At 38.5% G+C, this 17,877-nt stretch overlaps 1 protein-coding gene across 3 annotated transcripts in view; it reads left to right on the forward strand.

The window, feature by feature from the left end:
• Positions 1 to 17,877, forward strand: part of LOC111339273 (mucin-like protein) — a 50,079-nt gene that overhangs the window by 15,829 nt on the left and 16,373 nt on the right. For 2 of the 3 annotated variants that reach the window (XM_022945894.2, XM_088762576.1), the window contains 13 exons: positions 122 to 278; positions 721 to 893; positions 1,803 to 2,126; positions 4,275 to 4,559; positions 5,559 to 5,724; positions 6,130 to 6,311; positions 6,436 to 6,750; positions 6,930 to 7,220; positions 7,453 to 7,630; positions 12,935 to 13,119; positions 13,591 to 13,857; positions 14,883 to 14,930; positions 16,090 to 16,235. In XM_022945894.2, coding sequence (XP_022801629.2) covers positions 122 to 278; positions 721 to 893; positions 1,803 to 2,126; positions 4,275 to 4,559; positions 5,559 to 5,724; positions 6,130 to 6,311; positions 6,436 to 6,750; positions 6,930 to 7,220; positions 7,453 to 7,630; positions 12,935 to 13,119; positions 13,591 to 13,857; positions 14,883 to 14,930; positions 16,090 to 16,235 — 2,717 coding nt within the window. The remainder of the gene's footprint in view (positions 1 to 121; positions 279 to 720; positions 894 to 1,802; positions 2,127 to 4,274; positions 4,560 to 5,558; positions 5,725 to 6,129; positions 6,312 to 6,435; positions 6,751 to 6,929; positions 7,221 to 7,452; positions 7,631 to 12,934; positions 13,120 to 13,590; positions 13,858 to 14,882; positions 14,931 to 16,089; positions 16,236 to 17,877) is intronic. The other variant, XM_022945895.2, reaches the window with a different exon arrangement.

Genomic DNA, 17,877 nt, shown 5'->3' on the forward strand with positions numbered 1-17,877 from the left:
AACCGCAAAAGGCATCGTTGGTAGTTTTCAGGTCACGTTTCCTTGACCTCAGGATTTCAGGGAAATCCGAGAAAACATCACTATAAGGAAGAGGCCCAACTCGATAAGTTCTTTGTTTCAGAGTGTGGAGAGAACTTTGATAAGCCATCAGGTGAACTCAGTATCAACAGTGGATCCCAGTTCTATTATTATAGACGTTGTACTTGGTCAATTGGATCTCCGGTTGCGAATTCAAGCATCCTTCTTCTTTTTGAAGAATACCGACCTGGTGAAGACTGGTAAGACTTGTAATTCTTAATTTATAGGTAGGGAGCAGATACCGACCTGATAAATATGATGTAGTTCTTAGAGTTGAATTGTGGTATAGATTTCAAATACAGGGCTTTCTTGTCACGCGCTCTATATTTCAAGATGGAAACGAGGCTGAGATCTTAATTGCCCATTTAGCTCGATATCGATTAGCTAGTGCGATTAAAAGTTTATGGAGACCTCTCAACCGAGTAAGTAGATGTAAAGCATGTGACAAGATGTTAGTACTAGATTTCACGTGATTTGACGTCAACATTTTCGTCTTGTTAGAAACATCGACTAGGTCAATGTCGCGCGCTTCTTTTCTTGCGATCACGCTTTCCTGTATTGAAGCTTGTTAACAGGCTAGATTGCTGGTTTTGTGGTTTAGCGTAAATTTAGTAATCATTTTTCACTGGTGTTAACGTCTAGGACAGAAGTCTATATCAGAAGTGCGAGGGAAGGAAAGTGGCTGGACAGATATCAAATTGTGCCTTCGGCAGTTTTGGTGTTGGACAGCTTTGTGACAGTCCGCATTTACAAAAGAAGTAATAACTATCTACTGAAAGCTCACTATTTTATTATGAACAACTCGCGCTCCGATGGTAAGTGAATTAAAAATGGATCAATTTCAATCAGTTTTGGCAAAAAGTTATCTGATTGTCAGGGTTAAAAAATCGCTGAGTATTTTAACGAGATGTGCCGTATTTTGAAGAGCCCGTAGGAAGAGCCAAGATACGAAAAACGAGTAAATTTTCACAGCGATATTTTACACCTAAACGTCCAGTAAGTTATTTATAATCAAATGCTTTATTTGATGCAAACTTCTTATAAGATGGGAAAAGCAGATGAAGAAACGTGGCACGCGCCCCCGACGGGGTAAACAGGTATTTTGACAAAACAAAATAACCAACTGTCAAAATATCGCGCCTAGATGCCCAAACGAAGCACAGCCATACAGAGAAACATCGACCCGACCAAGGCAGCGGTGCCACCCTTGGGGTTTTAGGGTATCCTATGAATGACATTTACACATAGTTACTTAAGGTACTTTGCAAGTACCGCTGTAAATTTATACAAAAGACGAAAACGAAAACGAAAAGCTACACACGGTGAAGGCTGACCATAGAATGCCTTGCTCTACTAACGACCTCTACTTACAAACCACGATCCCATAACTCTCCGCGTACCCAGCAGCCACCCCCAGTCCTCCGATACGTGCCGGCAAAAAGTTAATTTATGCTAATCAGGATTATCACAAATTACATTTTGGAGGAGTTTGGTCAATAATTTGGGGAATCAGAGGAATTAAGAGTGTACTGTAACTGAATTAGAAAAAAATTAAGAATGACGTCATTATCGAGCCTCGGACAGTCGATGACGATTTTTTTCCACACATTTCAATATATGAGCATAAAACTGAACTTCAAAATGGCGATATTAATCGTTATATCCAATATTAAGCGAAATTGGAGCCATTGGCTGATCAAATCTTTTATTATTTAATGTTCAAGTAGTCTATCAACGTGGTTGGAATGTCACAATAAGTAACGTCAGCTCCAGAGCAATTGGTGTCAGTTGGCCTCCACTAAGTACCACCAGCTTAAACTCCACTTATATATATGGCTATGTAGTTTTCGTTCGCATGCTTTCAAATGGTATGGGGGACATACTTGTACAGGAAGAAGCAAATTTTACTTCCTTGAGCACAGTGGTGAGTGGACTGAGAGCCTACGTGAAATACCAAGTAGAAGTTGTTGCTTTTCTCAAGGATCGTATCAGTGGTAAATTATCCTTGAAAACCAGCGAAATTGCTGAAATTCAAACTGCAGAGGGGGGTGAGTAATTTTCAGTCTATTCAATTACACCTAAAACGTGATCCATGCTTCGTTCTATTTCGTGAAATATCACTAAATGGTGTGGAAAGGACCCATCGCATTTTCAGGTCAGCTACTTCTGTTTGTCTTCGGGTAAAGCTACTTTAGGGAGGGTAACTAATTTCTTTTTGCTGGTATTTTTTGGTAAAAACGCTGAGCTCCTTATCAGCTAAAAAACTGAAAGAGGCTATCTAAATGGCTATAGGGGTTACACCTGCGTCGGAGAAAATAAGGGATTGTCAATAGCTCTTATTCCAGATCCGAGTGCTTGGTTTAGTTGAACAGCGGTTTTTTATATTAGCGTACGCGAAAGAGAGGCTCTCGGGTCAAGCACCTCTGAAGACAACTAGAAGTATATAAAAAGTTAAAACGTCGTGAAAGTTTAGGTAAAACATCATGGTTAGACACGGTATAGTCTTTGGTTGTTCGAGCTGAAGTTTCCGCTATCAAACATAGATCATCTCCAGAAGTGCCTGGTAAAAATTCGAAGAGAGAACTTTAAGCAAAAAAATTATTATGCAGCAACCATTTTGAGCCTATATGCTTTGTGAAGTCACGAGGAGAACAGCGAATACGACTAAAACCGGAAGCTATCAGGCAGACATTCACAACGAAAGTGTGTTCTATCGGTTTCTGAAGCTGGTTCGATTTTTTGCACATGACCATGTCTAAATAAGGCAAATGCTTTATTTTTTACGTTCTTATTATCTTCATTTGTTTCGTCATCTTGAGCTTTTCTTCCGATGAAATAGTAGACAACGTTTTGCCTACTACAAACAGGGAGGTTGTCTCCCCCATGTACCAGTGATGACCATTCTGGACAATCAGCAAGACCAGTGCTTGTAACAGCTACGGTGGTAGTAGTTCTTTTGTTCGCTCCGTTCACTTGTGTACATGCCAAGCTAAGTGCTACCACTTTTCTCGGAAAATCGTCTTCTCATTCGTTCTTGATGTAGTTCATAACCCTGTTTAAAATAAAAGGTACACAGACATTAAGATTTTGAAATAATTTGTCACCAGGGTAAAAAGGCCAAAATTTAAAAAAATATTATGAACTCGCCTTTGAGCTAGTACGGGTTTCGAAGCTGTCAATCGAGCACAGCCATCTTTGGCAGTTCCTTTCCGATACGAAGGCCATTCCTTCGGCCTTTCCTTGTAAAATCACTTAAAAATTACCACCTAATATTTCCACTTTCTCCACGGCTGATAAAAACGCTGATTTTGGAAATAATTTAACATTTTCGACGCCCATGCTTATAGTTGACTTCGCAAGTCTTATAATCTTCGGAAAGCTTGACTTAATAGCCTCGCTTTCGCGTACGCTGATATAAGGAAACCGCAGTCCAACTAAACCACGCACGCAGAACTGGAATAAGAGCTATTGCAATTGTGTTCATAAAGTTCAGAATGGCTTCTAGTTATATGGTAACGATGATACATTAAAAACTTAACTAGTTAAATGGGAGGCGTTTGTTGATTCCCTAGGAAGCCAAGGTGTCAGTTTAACAGACAATTTTGCAACTTTCTAAGACCTTGATAGAGAGGACAATGGAGATAAAATACCTTCAAAAAAATTTTCTATGTAGCTTTCACTCCATGCAAAAAGCTCTACATTTTAAGCAGACAAAAAAGATTGTTTTCGGGGACATATGAAACAAGAAACAAGAAACAACGAGAAAGATTCCTCCGAGCCCTAACCTAAACAATAACATTATTTCTTGTTTTTTTTTTTTTCAAGTTATGTGGTTGTCTGTTCACTATCATTTTACAAACGCCAAATTGAATGTGGTTAATCTTAATAGAAAAATTGTGCTCGTTGCGTCGTGCAGTGCTATCCTCCTAGTAATTGGCTTCTCGACGCTGATCATTTTAAATCATCCCCAGAGCTAAAAGTCGCGTTTGTTCTCAAATCGGTATCTTGCCCCCCTTCCCCCCTCCTCCCTCACCTTAGAGAATACCAGCACTCCTAGTTGCTTCATGTTATGGAAAACGAGAAAACCCCTGTATTAGGTTGGTCAACAAGGAAGCAAGAATCATTATTTGGCATACATTGTCTAAGGTATTTTTACATCCGCCCTTCTAAGAAACAAGTATTGTATTATTTTACAGCACCCTTTCGTAGACCTTCGTACAACAGGGTCTTTGCATTGGATTATCAGAGTGTTTTTGTGAGTTGGTATGCATTGCCTCAGGAGGATAGTGGTGGCTTTCTGCGAGGATACAGAGTGTTTTACCAAGAATACCGGACCCAGCAAATCAAAAATGTTACTGTGGGACCAGAGCAGCGGCAGGTTATCCTGACTAATTTTGAGCCAGGAACGGATTACATCATTGCTGTCACTGCGTTTACAGCTAAGGGTGAAGGTCCAAGGAGCTCTTATCGGATCAGAACACGTATGGGATACATGCCATTAGTCTTTGGTGTTTACATATAGAATTCATGTCCTTTTTGCTAGTATTAGTTCGTACAGTCTCGAAACCAAAGACAAGTCTCGCCGATATGTTTTTATCTCCTCGGTTTATTACTTGTGTTACTGTTATTATTATTACAGTTATAGCAGTAGTGTTCTTACTATAATTAACTTGTTTGCTAAAGTGAAGGTGACTAGGAGTAGCTGATATACCTCGCTTTCACCGTCACTGAGGGAACAACTGTTCTTAGTATATACCCCACATGCAGATAACAAAAAGGTTTGTCTATTTCTGCCAAACAATGGTCTGAAATTAGACAATTCACGCGCTGCGTGGAGGTGAATAAATCTTACCAAATACTTCCAAACAAGCCACCAGCACGCGCGGAGGCACTATTTACCCATGTGGTATATACGTACCTGTTATCATCATCATCATCATCACCATTATTATTATTATTATTATTATTATTATTATTATTATCATTATTATTATTATCATATTTATTATTATCATTATTATTGTTATTGTTACTATCATGTACGTGTTATACGATGTTTAAGCGTAGCTTTTTGCATATATTTGATTTCTGGCTTAGATTATTTTATTTGATGAGTATTTTTTGTGAGTAAACTTGTTATTAGTATAATTATTATAATTATTATTAGTAGTAGAAGTAGTAGTAGTAGTAGTAGTAGTAGTAGTAGTAGTAGTAGTAGTAGTAGTATGTAATGTTTTGCAAATTTTCTCAGACTCATATGCTTAGTTGAATTACAATTTGTTTTGGCTTTTGAGTGAGACCTTTCCCCTATATTTCTCCCTCTATTTATGCTTAAACTTATTCGTTGTATTTTATTCACAAAATTGTTATCCGTACTTTACTTAGACATGGAAAGATGCATCGCATTTGAATATTGCAGATAAAGGTTACTGGGATTTAAACCATAACGATCTTCTTGATTTATTTATGTATATTTTAAGTGTGTGGTGAACTCCTTTCCGGTCACTTTGGAGTTATTTCAAGTGCCGGGTTTCCTCATTACATCGATCGGGATGAATGTATTTGGAACTACACCGCTCCTGACAATAACTCAGTGTTCTTTCTCACATTTCAACGCTTGGATTTACCGTTTACATGGGACTGCAGGTAAGGAGTTACATAGGCCAAGAAAGCAGATATCTTTTACTCTTGTGTGAGCCTATTTAACTACAAGAGGGTCCCTTCCTCAAAAAAACTAAGGCGGTTGGATAGTTTACACAATGCTTAAAAACGTGCATTAGGTATGTGTTTATTCCAAAAGCCATCTTTCACCTCATTCAGGTCTTCAAAAAGATAAAGCTCAGACGATATTTTCTAAAACTGGATAATGGTATTTTCTCAAGAAACTCAATATGCTCCTAAAAAGGTTTATCTGACCAGCTTCAAAACTTGTAAATCGCTTGAAATAATTGTTATGGATAAGATGAGTTGCTTGTTGCAATTGCTTTTTACGAGCATTTTTAAAGCGTACGGATGTATGGGTTATGGAATGTAAGAGATCTTTTTTTACAGTCGTTTTCACATGGAGATCAATAAAGGACTGGACGTCGAGAGGATTTGTGGCAGAAGGGACGGATTAACAATTGTTTGGGAGGGTCCTTCCTTGCAGTTGCGTTATCACTCGCGACGCTGGACATCTTTGGCAACTGGTTTCAGGGCCCAATATCACGTACTTAATAAGTCATTAACCGAAGGTGAGTGTAAATTTCAACCAAAACATTAATGCAAGACCTTCGTGTAAGGTCTATGATAACTATTCTTTATTATATCTAAACTCAATCTTTATGGTTGCAATTTTGTTTTATGATATATATGTAGCCCCTCGTATACAAGGCTGGAATATAACGGCTGAGAGTACCTCCTCTACAACAGTGTTGGTGACATGGCCGGATAACACTCTTGCCCTTTCGATGAAGGATATTATCGGCTTCATTGCAGCTTGCACCGCAACTGAAATCAAAGGTACCTTACGTCTAGCTGCAGCGAATTCTTCGTCCTTCAGAACTTTGGTGCAGAGGCTCTTGCCTTATACAGAATACAAGGTTCAAATGATTGCCTTATCCAAAAGTCAAAGTAATGAATCCGTTTCAATGGGAAGCAGCGGTGTTGTGGTACTCAGGACAAAGGAAGACGGTGAGGAATAACAATATTTTAACAGTCAAAGAACGTGGGTTAACACGTAGCAGTCGATGTTTGCACTATAACTCGACCATTGCCAAAGACGTTACGCTTAAGCTGATCGTTGGTAAAAGTCTAGGGGGTCGTACTATTTCAATGAAGCTTTTTATGATGATCGTTTGTTAAATTTGTAGTTCCTTCAAAGCCACCAAGTAACATCACGGCATACGCGACAAATTCTACAACTATACGGCTTACATGGTCTCCCATAAATGAACCTGACATCCGAGGAGAACTGCAAGGTTACCTGGTTCAGTATAAGGAGGCTTGGACACAAGAGAGCTATCACAATATGTCTGTTGGGCCTCTAGTTTCGTCCGTTCTACTAAAAGGCCTGAAAGTTTTCACACTGTACAGAATCTACCTCGCTGGGTTTACAAGAGCTGGTGTTGGGTTTCAAAGTCAACCACATTTCCCCAAAACGGGTATGTGAAAAAACAATTGGGATATGAAAACTCTGATTCGTTTCAGCACTTGTGAGGAGGTTAAAATGGTAAACCATTTGCTAACACTGTTTGCTTAAATAAGGCTCTCCTCTTCACTCGAATAATTCGTTAACGTCTCTATTTATTGTGCCTTCCCCACCCATTTCATGGAGTCCAACACTAAAGAAATTCCAATCACTTTCGTTTAACTTTATATTCCGTTGTTGCCTAGGTTGCCTGTTTATTGTACCCAGCGATGTTACAGACTTCGCCAGTCCTAACTTCCCCAGTAATTATCCAAGTAACGCCAACTGCACTTGGGTGATAGGTCAAGGAATGGAATTGAAGGAAACGAAGATCATACTGTTCTTCGATCATTTGCATACAGAAGGTTTTGGTACTCCATGCAGGTAATCATTAATTTGAAAGCTTGCATTGTAGAAGACACCTTACTGCAGCAGATTTTTTTTCAAGGAAGAGCAATGAAAGTGCGATAATAGAATGGCTCTGAGTAGCAATCGCGACAGCGTTTTACCATTGTTTAAGCTAAGCTTGTTCAATGAGGCACCGCTGCGAGTTTTGCCGCAAAAGTATTGGTAATAATTTTTCAAAATCAATAATAAAGCTTAGCGGTCCTTTGCATTGTGCGGCATTCGGCAAGATTACGTTAAGCTTAAGGAAAAAGCACGTTAGTTTTGGTTAGCTGTTACAAAGGTGTCATAAAAGGAAATGAATTTGCCTTTCTTTACAACGTAAATAAAATTTTAAAAAATCTCTAATTTTCTATGGAAACTGAAGAATTCTTGTAGTAGATTGTGCAGCATAACAGCAAATGAATTTTTATACTTAGTGACAGATAATGGGCGTATTCTACGGGCAATCACTTGTAAGACTGCCATTGTATAGCACACACACAAATTTCATGTGGAGGTAGATTTTATTGAAAAGAAAAAAAGAAATTCGTCGTTTCTCCTTTGATCGGGCACCTCGATCTACAAATGAAAAGACAAGATTATTGCCGGTTACTTGCTTAATATATCGAAACGAGCATGAAACTCCGTGAAATAGGTGAAAGAAATAACTGAATGAAAAAATCATCTGAGTTGCTTACATAGTCTAAACGTTACATCAAAAGTAAAAAAGAAGGATTTACCAATTTGAAACAAAGGAATCTTAAGAGCGACTTTCTGTTGTTAAAGGTTCTGTTGTTTAAGATGGAAAAATCGAAATCTTCCAAACTTTGTCCGACACATTAAAGCCCTTATGAAACTAGTTCAGGAAATGCAAGATTCAGTTTCTTGTGATTGATATCTTCCAAAAAAATAATTTTTTGGAATTTTCACCCCCCAGAGGCCCTAAAACCACCGAAAAATGTGCTTCGCATCCTCACGTGGTGAAAAGAAACGGAATCAAATACCATGACCGTTGCGATATAAGATGATTTAATGACCCTTCCTTTGTATGAAGATGTTGTTATAATTTCAAAAGATTCCAATCTGAATTTTCAATTTTTTTTCAACATTACCCTCTAAAACAGCTTCATCGCGACTATCAATTTTGTCATTTTTCAATTGCAAAAAATCCTTCCTGGTACATGGCTTTCGTTGTGCAAATGCTTTTCCAGAGAAAGAGCAATCTTTATTCTTTCAATTTATGAAATAAAATTTTGGGGCAATTCAAAGGGCAAGTTCTGAGACATCAACGTGAAATTTACAACTTTTGAACTTGCGATTGCAATGACGAATAGAAGCAGTACAACTGTGAACTTGGACAGCAGTTTATTTAATTCCAGAATTCGATCCTTTTCCACTAGTTTTGGCTTATCGACCGTCTGAGATACTTCTGTGAAGTCCCCTGAGGAAAACTGGCACTCAAGGCTGAGCGGCTGTGAATAATCTGGAACTAAAAGACCAAATGAAAATGTAATAAAATGACACAAGTTTCCGCTCCGTAAATAGATAGTGTTTTTTTTTTTTTTGGTTGTTGTTTTTGTTGTTTAAGGTTAATTCCCACGAGGTATAAGTAATAGGTGGTAAACTAGACTGTAGAGCATGAGTATAACTTCAATAAGAGAAAAAGAGTTTCTTTTCTTGTCCACTGTTTTTCTTTTCTTTTAAAAAAAATTCATGCCGTGGACACAGCGTCACGGCAGCATAGAACCGTTTACTCAACATTTTTAAAGCGTCACTATTCTTTGGAAAATCACTTATCGTGTGGGCAATGTGAGTTTCTGCCGGTCAGAGAAAGCCCAAGTCCCCACCCCCACCCCCACCCCCTTATCTGGGTCTGTAATCAAAGAGGATGTCACGTAATCTAGTTTAGCTGAGGGATTTTGGTCTCAGGCTTGTGCTTGGACTTGGGTCCAAAGCAGACAAAAACATTCCCAGGTAAATCCCATAATAAGCTGTGTAGGCTTTTCGAAAAAAGAAAAAAGAAACAAACAATCTTGGGACAGGTGCCGATCTCCTGGAAATTAAAAAATAAATAAATAAATAAAATGAAAATCCTTCCATCTCACCAAATCCCAAACCTCCCTCCCATCAGGTGCTTATTACCCGGGAAGAAAACTTTAAACCTCCGTGATGAAATAAAAAATATTTATAGCTAAAAACCAGACAGCCTAGGATCTAAAAGATTTTGCCGGCATATGATCCTGGCAGGTACAATTTTGGCATCAGGCGTAATATTCTATACTTTAGTGAGAACGTACAAAGTTGATAAAAGTCGAATGCGTGATTTCCCGCATTAAGCCGTATTTCCATGCCAATTATAAGTTTTTTGCTTCGAAACATAAAATCAAAGAATGTTGCTGTTGGAATTGACCACTTTCATAAATGGCTGCCGGATTGATATTCTTTTGTTTAAATTTAAATTAGCCTTTCTGCCTCGTTCTCCAGTTCAAAATTCAAAAGAATGCATTATCTCAAGCGAGGCTAGTGAGGCTAATTTGAATTCAAACAAAAAAATATCAATCCGTTAGCCATTTATAAAAGAAGTGTATGTTCATTTAATTGTTTGGTATAGACCCTAACTGTTACTACAACTACATGCTACCAGACGTTCTTCAGTACGGACAAGTAAGGAGCTTTGCGTCGTCCTTTGATGTTCATCACCTCAATGTCAAAATGTTTGCAAATGGAATGCAGCATGGAAACACTTAGCTGTCGCAGTTTACCTGCCTTGTGCCTGTCACATAAGTTGAAAGTTTCGAAAACAATTGGGTGCCTTAGGCCCACCTCCTCTAACACAACTGCGCGAACATTTTCGTACGCGATTTCCTCTTCAGTGGCCATAATATCTTCGTCTTGATCAGATCCTGGATCGTCCGAATGAGAATGCAGGAGTTCAGAGGCTCGTCTTTAAAAGTATGACTGAATTTCCTGTTCGGTCAAAAATTCAGTTACTGTGAACAGTTTTTCCCCTCCCTGGTTTCGCGCGTAACGCATGTCACGTGCAACATCCACTGGATAAAGTTTCACTCCTGTTGCTTGCCCTACTTTAAATTTCGCGTCTAAGTACTGTCGCTGGGAATCAAAAAACCTCGTTGCTTTTCTACCGGGCATCGACTTGACACAGCCTTCACGGATGGCTGGTTTTTCGCCTCACAAAGTAGTTTATCATGGTATAATACTTTGACCTTGTCCATATGACTTTCTCTGACCGTTAGAAACTCACATTGCCCATATAATAAGTGATTTTCAAAAGAAGAGTGACGCTTTAAAATGTTGAGTACACGGTCACGCTGTGTCCACGGCATGAATTTTTTTTAAAAGAAAAGAAAAACAGTGGACAAGAAAAGAAACTCTTTCTCTCTTATTGAAGTTATACTTATGCTCTACAGTCTATTTTACCACCTATTACTTATTCTTCTTGAAAATTAACCCTAAACAACAAAAACAACAACCAAAAAAAAACACTATCCACTTGCGGAGCGGAAACTTGTATCATTTTGTTACATTTTCATTTGGTCTTTTAGCTCCAGATTATTCACATCCGCTCAGCTTTGAGTGCTAGTTTTCCTCAGGGGACTTCACAGAAGTATCTTAGACGATCGATAAGCCAAAACCCATAAGAAGGAAAAGGACCAAGACCTCAGCGCTATGTTTTCTTGTTCGCACGAGGGTTGCGTTAAGATGAATCAGCGTCACTATTTTAATTCCCAACAGGAGATTGGCTCCTGTCTCAAGATTGATTTTGTTTGTTTTCTTTTTTTGAAAACCTTACACAGCTTTTTTTTTCAGCGATTACGGGATTAACTAGGGAATGTTTTTGTCTGCTTTGGACCCAAGCCCAAGCCCAAGTCCAAACCCCCCACCCCCACACTCCTACCTTGGTGTAGTCAAAGAGGATGTCACATATTCTAGTTTAGCTGAGGGATTTTGGTCCTTTTTCAACAATATATGTATTTGAGGTAAGTAAATGTTTGTCCTATTCTTCCATCATTGCTTGTACGATTTTTTTCAGACGAAATGCGAACATTTTGATGAATACTTTTCATACTTAGATAACTGGTACAAGTCAGGCTTCACAGTAAACAAATGCGCAGGTACGGGAAGTGTTGTCAAGAGGTTTACGGCTAAATTTCGCGCGATAAAAGTGCTTTTCCTTTCAGACAATTGCCACTACGAAGTCATAATCATTTGTTTAGTTTTTGAACTAGTGGAAAAGGATCGAATTCTCGAAGTATTTAAACTGCTGTTCAAGTTCACTCTTGTACTGTTTGTATTCGTCATTGCAACCGCAAGTTTAAAAGTTGTAAATTTCACGCAAGTACCGTTGATGTTTTCAGTTCTCAAAACTTGCCCTTTGAATTGCCCCAAAATTTTATTTCATAAATTGAAAGAATAAGGATTGCTCTTTCTCTGGAACAGCATTTGCACAACGAAAGCCATGCATCAGGAGGGGTTTTTTGCCGTTCAAAAATGGCAAAATTGATGGTCGCGATGAACTGTTTTAATATTAGGGTAATTTTGAAAAAAATTAAAATTCAGATTGGAATCTTTTGAAATTACAACAACGTTTTCATACAAAGAAAGGGTTATAAAATCATCTTATATCGCAATAGTCATGGTATTTGATTCTGTTTCTTTTTAGCACACGAGGATGCGGAGCACATTTTTGGGTGGTTTAAGGGCCTCTCGGAAGTGAAAATTAAAAATAATTATTTTTTTTTTGGAAAATATCAATCGCAAGAAACTGAATCTTGCATTTTCTAAACTAGGGCTTTAATGTGACAAAGTTTGGGAGATTTCGATTTTTCCATCTTGCACGCCTATCCGTGGTGTTTACAGAAAGTCGCTCTTAAAGCTGTAATAATCCAAGGTTAACACGAACGTAGGGGAAATAAAAAAAGAAGCTAAATTTCGTTGGATGAAAAAGCCACCTCTTCCCTAAAAAATCGAGAGGCTAACAACATCCTCTGCCTAAGGTGCCCAAGGTTGGTAAGTGGTAGGCCATGTCCAATGAAGAGTACCCTTCATAAAAAAAAATTTTTTGTGAAGTAAGTCATCCAGTTTGTAAGCACGAAGACCGCTTTGAAGTTGTTAAGATTTTATTTTAAAGAAAAAGCCAAAATTTAAAAACAATGAACAAAATTGCGGCTAAACTTCTAAATCTCGAGTTTTAAGGACAGTCATGAATAAATGTCCATCTAGTTTACTTTAATTGCCCCGTTTGGTTGTAATCTTCTCTGTTCTTGTTGGTAATACTTGCAGCTCGGATTATATTCAAGTGAGCGACAAATCTCAGAGTATAAAATGGAAATTTTGTGGAAAGCAGCCTCCATTTGCTGTCACCTTCACTGAAAGTTCCTTTACAGTGCGTCTGTATTCAGACAATGGAATAGAGGAAAAGGGCTTCTACGCTCGATATCTTTTGGTGAAACATGAAATAGATCTTGGTAAGGATAAGAGGCGCAATCGCTTTCAAAATCCTGAGATAGACATATTATTCTGCAAACCAAGGGAACTTTTTTTAACGCAAACGTCATTTTAAGAGCCAATTTTACATTATTTATTCATATCTAATTTCCACATTACTTTATGGATGAAAATAATTATTGTCATGCGTTCCGAAACACTGAAACAAAAGGTATATTTCGAAAGTGTTTCAGAGTCTTCAACAGCATAGCAAGTTCTGTGCTCTCACATGGCTAGGGGGATTGAAAGTGGCAGTTAATTCGTAGCCTCTATCTCAGTTTGAAATCATGTTGTACATACCATAGAATTCTCCTTCCTTTTCCTTTTTCAAACGGTATCCAACTGCATGATACCTAACTTTATTGTTTAGTTTTCTTGATGGCAGCCATAGCCTTGAAGCACATTGGTCAGTGGGCTGGGCATGAGTTGATGATTTTTCATTCACACTCCAGATATAGCGATAAAAGAGGAGAACACGAATTCAGCATCAGCCGTATTAGAGTGGAAAAAGACGCAAAATGTTGGTGAATTGAAGGGTTACATTGTATTGTACAAGTTGTCTCAGTCATCGACGTATTGGAATGTCATACGGACAAATGGTACTCAAGTATCGATCAATAACATTCAGCCAAGAAAAGAGTATACTGTCAGAGTGCTACTCTCAGCCAAGTCAAACGTCACTTACATTAGTCGAACGTTCACCCTAGAAACTGGCGTAGGTAAGTTTCCAAAGAGTGTTAACAGTTCAGGAGATCTTAATCTAGGTGACTCCAATCGGTTCAATTGCTATTCGTGGAAACATTAATTGTTACGTCAAACATATGTCGCCACTTTCAACGAATTATGAAAAAAAATTAAATTTTTTAAATGGAGCGCTATCGCAAAAATATCCTCCCTTCCCCCTTTCAATGTTGTACAATCAATGGCAACCACTCATCGAATCGCCTGATGAGTGGACAACCACGAAACAGGCTTGTCGGGATGAAAGCGTAGTTTATTTGTTTCTTTCCTCCACAAACATTTATATGTATATGTAAAACCACGCGTCAAGTCAAGATTTTTGGATATTTGTCCAGTTTTTTCTTTGCGCTTTTATGGACCGAGACGAGGTCAAGTTCCATAAAGATGAAAAAAAGGGACGAGACCAATGTCCATCCTTCTTGAGCTTACAAGCTGGGTCAGTAAGGGATATATTATCAAGCACAAAGATTTCGCTTTATCAAGAATCAAGGAAGACTTGATTTTGTCAAGAGGCGGGAAAGAAAGCCAGCCCAATGTGTTTGTGGCAAACAAAACCAACGAGAGCCTTCTTTGCCAAAGAGAGTTATCTTTGCTTTGAATGTCTTCTGCCGCTTTTTGCGACTCCATCGCTTTAAATGTTCAAAAACTACGAACTTTGAAAGTCTGCTCCAAGCAATTTTCTTTTCTTGCGCGGGATCGCAGCGGGTAATCCTAAGCGGGCAAGATGGGCCCATCTTGCTCGCTCGGTTAACCCATCAGAACGCAAGATTCGCTTCATATTGCCCATGGGCACTGCCAGCGGTGTGATAAATATGTATATCGCTGAGACTGCAATTAAAATATGAGATTTATTTTCTTATAAACTCAACTTCTTGGAATGAGGGAGCAATGTCAAACTTGGGAAACTATTAGGACGTGAAATATAACACTATTTAAAAGTTGAATTCTTCAATTTATCTTTTTCATTTTTATTATTATACTTCCTTTCTCTCTCTTGACTCAGTGCAAACTACTGGGGAGCCAACAAATACACCGAGTCCTACAGCAGAAGGTAAAAATGCAATTAGAATTGGTTTAGTTCACAGTCAAGAAAGTATTATTTATTGCAATAACGTTGACGAATGTTTCTTTTACCATTGAAATGATGCGATGACAATTGGCCCTCAAAGGATCTTTACGTAGATGAAACGATAATGAATTAACAAAGAGCATCGAAAAAGTTCAAATACTGCGTTCGAAGCCCCGTCAACGCCCATGTTTGAAAACGGTGAATTTGTTTTTATCCGTTTTAGTCATCCTTTCAAACGTAAACGGCGTTTTCGACGGAGCATTTACATTTGTTGTATTGTTTTAAAACTATTTTCGTGAATTTTTATGGACGAGTGGAAAAAATTGGAATACGCTGACGGAAAAAATTGTGCGGTTTTCAAAATGCAAAACACAGCTTACACGACCGTCAAGAGCTCGTTCGCCATGACTAAAGCTTTCGATACAGACCATGCCCATCAGGAAAAATACCCCCAAACATCCTGGCTAAAAATAAGTAAAAAGGTATTTAATGGCTCCATGCTTGAAGGGTGACGTTAATCTCAATATTTCTATCGTGTAGCACATGAAAATCGTGGGAAAATAGTCGAATTGAAATCTAAGAGCCTCTCAAAATTTAAAAAGACAGGTTTATCTTTTTGTTTATTCAATTATTTTGTCTACAACTGGACTCTGCTAGACTACTCGCTTCAATCAACATCTATCACGGACAAGCACAAATCTAATTGCGTTCTATCACAAACACAGCAATCCGATTGGCTAGGCCACCTGTTGCCTATCCCTTGATAAAAATCAAGGGAAGTGAGTGGCCTAACTGTGTGCATTTGTAAAAAAGGAAAAAAAAAAAAAAGGACATTACCCTATGTTGCGGTTAAGTTTTAGGCTGGTAGTAGATCTATATTCAAACAATTAATTTATTTGCTTTCGATTTCTGTGTGTGTTACGCCCTCATCAACCACCCGACAATAGAAGTCTCCAGGTCATAATCTAATTGTTGAATAACTAGCAAGTAGTAATAGCAATCACATAGTAGCATTTATTTTGTAGTATTTTATTTGTGTGAAAGAAAACTGGTGGCTCTTCAAACGGTAGATAGTTTGCGACAATTGTTATTGAAAAAATGGTGTTCTTTAAAACCCTTTACTTAAATTTCTTCATAATAGTACCGATGCAACTCATGTACCCCTACGGTCCTTCCGCCGGTGATTCGGAAATCCCAAACACGTATGAGTACTCGTGGCAATGTTTCAAGATCGATATTCCGGACGATGGAATGCAATTCTTTGGCAAGCGTCACTATAAAGTTTATGTACGTATATATCCTCTTCCATTTAATTTAATGTAGTCTAAAATCGTTTGACAACGAGAAGGAAGGAGAGAAGGACACGACAATCCCTTGTTCTGTTGTATAAATGTTTTCATAACGACGGTCCCAAGTATATCAGAGATTTTTCTCAGTTTTAGGGAAACAATGTACAATCTGAGAGGAACCGGTATTAATTTGTGAGCACCTAAATCTAATTTAAATTTTATGAAAAAATCTTTCACTTATACGTGTGAGCAGCTAGGGTTGTCCACATTATTCTGGCATAATTTTGAGCATAATAGTGAGGAATCAGCATCGAGTATTATGCCAGCATAATAGTAAGAACAATTCCCAGAAATATGTCAAAATATCGAAAATAAATAAATACATCGGAGTTAGGTACAATCTCGAAATTGGGATTCCTGATTTCCTGTGGAGAAATATACGTGACAATAGACCAGGGCCTAGACTGCCCTTCACCACAGGAAACGGACGTGGCCACGTGGGGCGACTTGGAGTCTGGGACTCATTTATATTCCAATTTCTAAATGGCGGAAGACGGCAACGCCACCGCTTACACTAGTTCTTCAACTTCCAGTGGCTATTTGGGTGAACCATCCGGACTATCAGCAGATGAAGTTGTGCTAGTGGACGAGAGTCGAGAGAGGCATCAGCTACACCCACAATACTAAACAGACTTAATTCCCCGACAGCGTCAGATTTAGCGAGGAAAAGGAAGGTGCAATGCAATCTCCCGAAACATGGCAAACGCTTTCATCCACCTAAATCAAAGTCTAACCCAAAAAATGTGACAGCTTCTGCCAGAGTTACAGAGTTTCCAGGTGAAAACTTTACCGTTTCGAAGTCAAATGGTCAAGCGTTTTGCAATGCTTGTTGCGAACAAATTGGTCTCAAAAAGACATTAATAGAGAATCATGTGAAATCGTCAAAGCATGCTTCTGGAAAAGAACGCCTTGAAAAGAAGGAAGCAAGGGAGAGAGACATTGCAAAGAGTTTAAAGGAGTATGATAATCAGTTTCTTCCGAAGGGTGAGAGCTTATCTGTTGCACTCAGAGTTTACACAGTTAAGGTTGTAAGATCATTTATGAAAGCAGGAGTTCCATTACATAAGATTGACTGCTTTCGGGAGTTACTAGAAGAGGAAGCATTTTCTCTGACTTCGAGTAGACATCTTTCAGACTTTATAGATGTTATTGCCAAAGATGAAAGGAAGAAAGTAAAAGAAGAAATCGAAGGAAGGGATGTGAGTATCATTTTTGATGGGACAACTCATGTTGCCAAGGCCCTGAATATTATTTTGCGATTTGTTACTGAATGGAAAGTTCACCAGCAATTGATTCGGCTTCTTTTAGTTACAAAACCTATGAATGGGGAGGAGTTAGCACACCAACTATTAAGTACTCTGTCTGTAGACTTTTCCATTCCACCTAGCTCTCTCCTTGCTGCTGCAAGAGATCGTGCATCTGTCAAAAATGAAGCAGTAGGGCAAGATCTTGTACCCAAACCTGGTGGACATTGGCTGTTTCAGGCATACTCTTGATCATGTTAGTGAAAAGATGGCTACACCAAACCTTTAGAAGTTCATGAAGTCATGGGTCGGCCTTTTTGCACACAGTGCCCGCTC

Source organism: Stylophora pistillata, chromosome 6, assembly GCF_964205215.1.
Source record: "Stylophora pistillata chromosome 6, jaStyPist1.2, whole genome shotgun sequence".
Taxonomy (NCBI): domain Eukaryota; kingdom Metazoa; phylum Cnidaria; class Anthozoa; order Scleractinia; family Pocilloporidae; genus Stylophora; species Stylophora pistillata.